General features: G+C 46.0%; 1 protein-coding gene across 1 annotated transcript in view; it reads right to left on the reverse strand.

The window, feature by feature from the left end:
- Positions 1 to 2124, reverse strand: part of ABLIM1 (actin binding LIM protein 1) — a 256621-nt gene extending 254497 nt beyond the window's left edge. Inside the window, exon 1 of the mRNA XM_006831376.1 lies at positions 1875 to 2124. Within this exon, the coding sequence (XP_006831439.1) occupies positions 1875 to 2124 (250 nt within the window). The remainder of the gene's footprint in view (positions 1 to 1874) is intronic.
- Positions 2125 to 2447: the final 323 nt, after the last annotated feature.

Genomic DNA, 2447 nt, shown 5'->3' on the forward strand with positions numbered 1-2447 from the left:
CCGAAGCACGGAACTTGTCACATTTAAGTATTAGCTCCATCAGAAATCTACACGTGAAGATTTTTATCCCTATTTGTAGAATAAATCTTTACATTTTTTTGTCTCCACAAGGGGATTCGAGGTACTCTGAAACAGCTTGTGACTCTGAAACTGGAGGGAGGTACCCCTAACTGCAGTAAATTGGGTCAGTTTTGATGGTCTTTCTAGTTTGTTATGAGGTCTGGGATCAGACAGCAGCATCCAGGGTTTTGCTAACCCTACTGCTTGCTCCCTAGAAGGAAGAGCCTGGAGAAGTGAGGTGAAGACAGGTAGAGAATAAGACCAAAGAGCCGTCACCATGGGCATCTGCTGGAATCTGTGCCCTGTTCTGCCTTAGCTAGTCAGCCCCTCCCAGCCAACACTTCATCTAGGTTAACTCTCACCTGGCCTAACTCAACTCTGCCATCCTTTCTGCTGCTGCTGCTGTGTGCTGTGAAGTAGGTTCCGACTCATAGCGTCCCTGTACAGGGTTTCCAAGGCTGTAAATCTTTACGGGAGCAGAATGCCTCATCTTTCTCCTGCGGAACAGCTGGTAGTTTCAAGCTGCTCATCTTGCGGTTTGCAGCCCGAGCCATCCTCTCTAGTGGCCCACTAATCATCAAGTCTGTATGATGCTCTCTGGGTCATGTGACATCTTTATATATGTTTACAGGGACCATACCTGATAGTCATCTATGTCCTGTGCTAATTCTAGAACTAATTTACATACAGAATGGTCAACTGGGTGGGTGTCATCTTCCTTAATAAAGGCAACATTATCATTTCAAAGTGAGGTGACTATGCTCAGTCTGAGCTCTTTCCATCTCTTCTCAGACAAATGGATGAGTGCCCACATTTTAATAAGCTTCTCTGAAAGGGAGCCTTGATAAATTCAACAATACCATAAATCTCCTTTTATTTTTCAGGGGAGCCCTAGCATGGCATTGTAGGATAAGCACTGGACTGCCAACCACAAGGTTGGCAGTTCAAACCTACCAGCTGTTCCTCAGGAGAGAGACTGACAGCCTCAGAAATGCCACACGAGTCGGAACTGACTACAGCAATGGGTTGGGCTTTGATTTTTTTTTTTAAGTATTTCCCAGGATGAGCCCTGTCTTACGATGTGGACCACAACTTTATTTAGATCAGAATATGCTAGTGTGTATTTCTTCCTTATTTATCCTTTATCAGCAGAAACAACAGTTTCTAGGACCAGAGATCTTTCTTTTCCATTGTATTTCCAATTACAGATGGTCATTCATACCAAGTTTGGACAGAGACAGGTTTGTTACTGAGATCATAACATCCGGGATAAAAATGCCCTTCGAATTCAGCTCCATAAGTATGGACTACATTACATTTTCCAAACTACTCAGTGGCCCCTCACTAGTTACATATTAAGTATGATATTTCCTTTGATGAGCACATTATAAAAGCATGGTTCTAAATGGTATTTTGTTGTTACTGTTAACTGCTATTAACTTGGCCCCTAACTCACGGTGGCCCCCCCACACAAGTGAACACAATGCTGCCTAGTCCTGCACCATCCCCATGATCGGAGTGGATCAGATCACTGTGACCCATCAGGGTCTCAAGGGCTGATTTTCTAAAGTAGATGGCCAGGTCTTTCTTCCTAGTCTCTTAGTCTGGATCCTCCACTGAAACGTGTTCAGCAACACAACAACATCCAGTGCTCCACTGACAGACAGCTGGTGGATGTGCAAGAAGTGATACACTGGCTGGGAATTGTAGCCAGGAGAGAATTCTGCCTCTGAACCTCCACTGCCTTATTCCTTGTTCCTCAGCCATAAAACCTAAAACTGTGTCTACAGTGAGTTCTTTCCCTCACCACTCACCCAGAGGATCAAAGCTGTTCAATATGTGTTCACATGGGCAGTGGTCCTCAATGCACAAGTACAACGAATAGGTGATGACGGCCCGCCTGTGAGTGGGGTAAGGGGCTCCGGTGACACTCCTGTCCTGGTCCTCAACAACCAGTCTCCATCTGCACGAGCTCCTGGGGCTGGTTCTTCCAGATGATGTCACCTTGCTTCTCTCAGAGTCGCACAATCTCCCCAGACACGTCCAGCCAGAGAAGGACGGCATTGCGGCGTGGATCACACAGTGGAGATGCAAGAAGCTGTGCCTCCCCACAGCTACCTCTCCACTCTCCTGATTCCTTCTTGTTTGTTCTCAGTGCCCAGCAAAGCAGATTAGGGAGATCACGTAAATAACGTGATTACTCTCAAGAGCTTAGGGCTCCAAGTACTCAAATGATCAGACATATGGACAGCCACTGGCAGGAACGCAAGTCTATGTCGGTCTGAGATATGAATGTTGATGCTGTTACATGCCATTGAGTTGGTTCTAACGCACAGTAACCCTGTACAGGGTTTCCACTGCTAACCTATGGTTAGCAGTCCAGTGAT

This window comes from Chrysochloris asiatica, unplaced genomic scaffold, assembly GCF_000296735.1.
Source record: "Chrysochloris asiatica unplaced genomic scaffold, ChrAsi1.0 scaffold00003, whole genome shotgun sequence".
NCBI lineage: Eukaryota > Metazoa > Chordata > Mammalia > Afrosoricida > Chrysochloridae > Chrysochloris > Chrysochloris asiatica.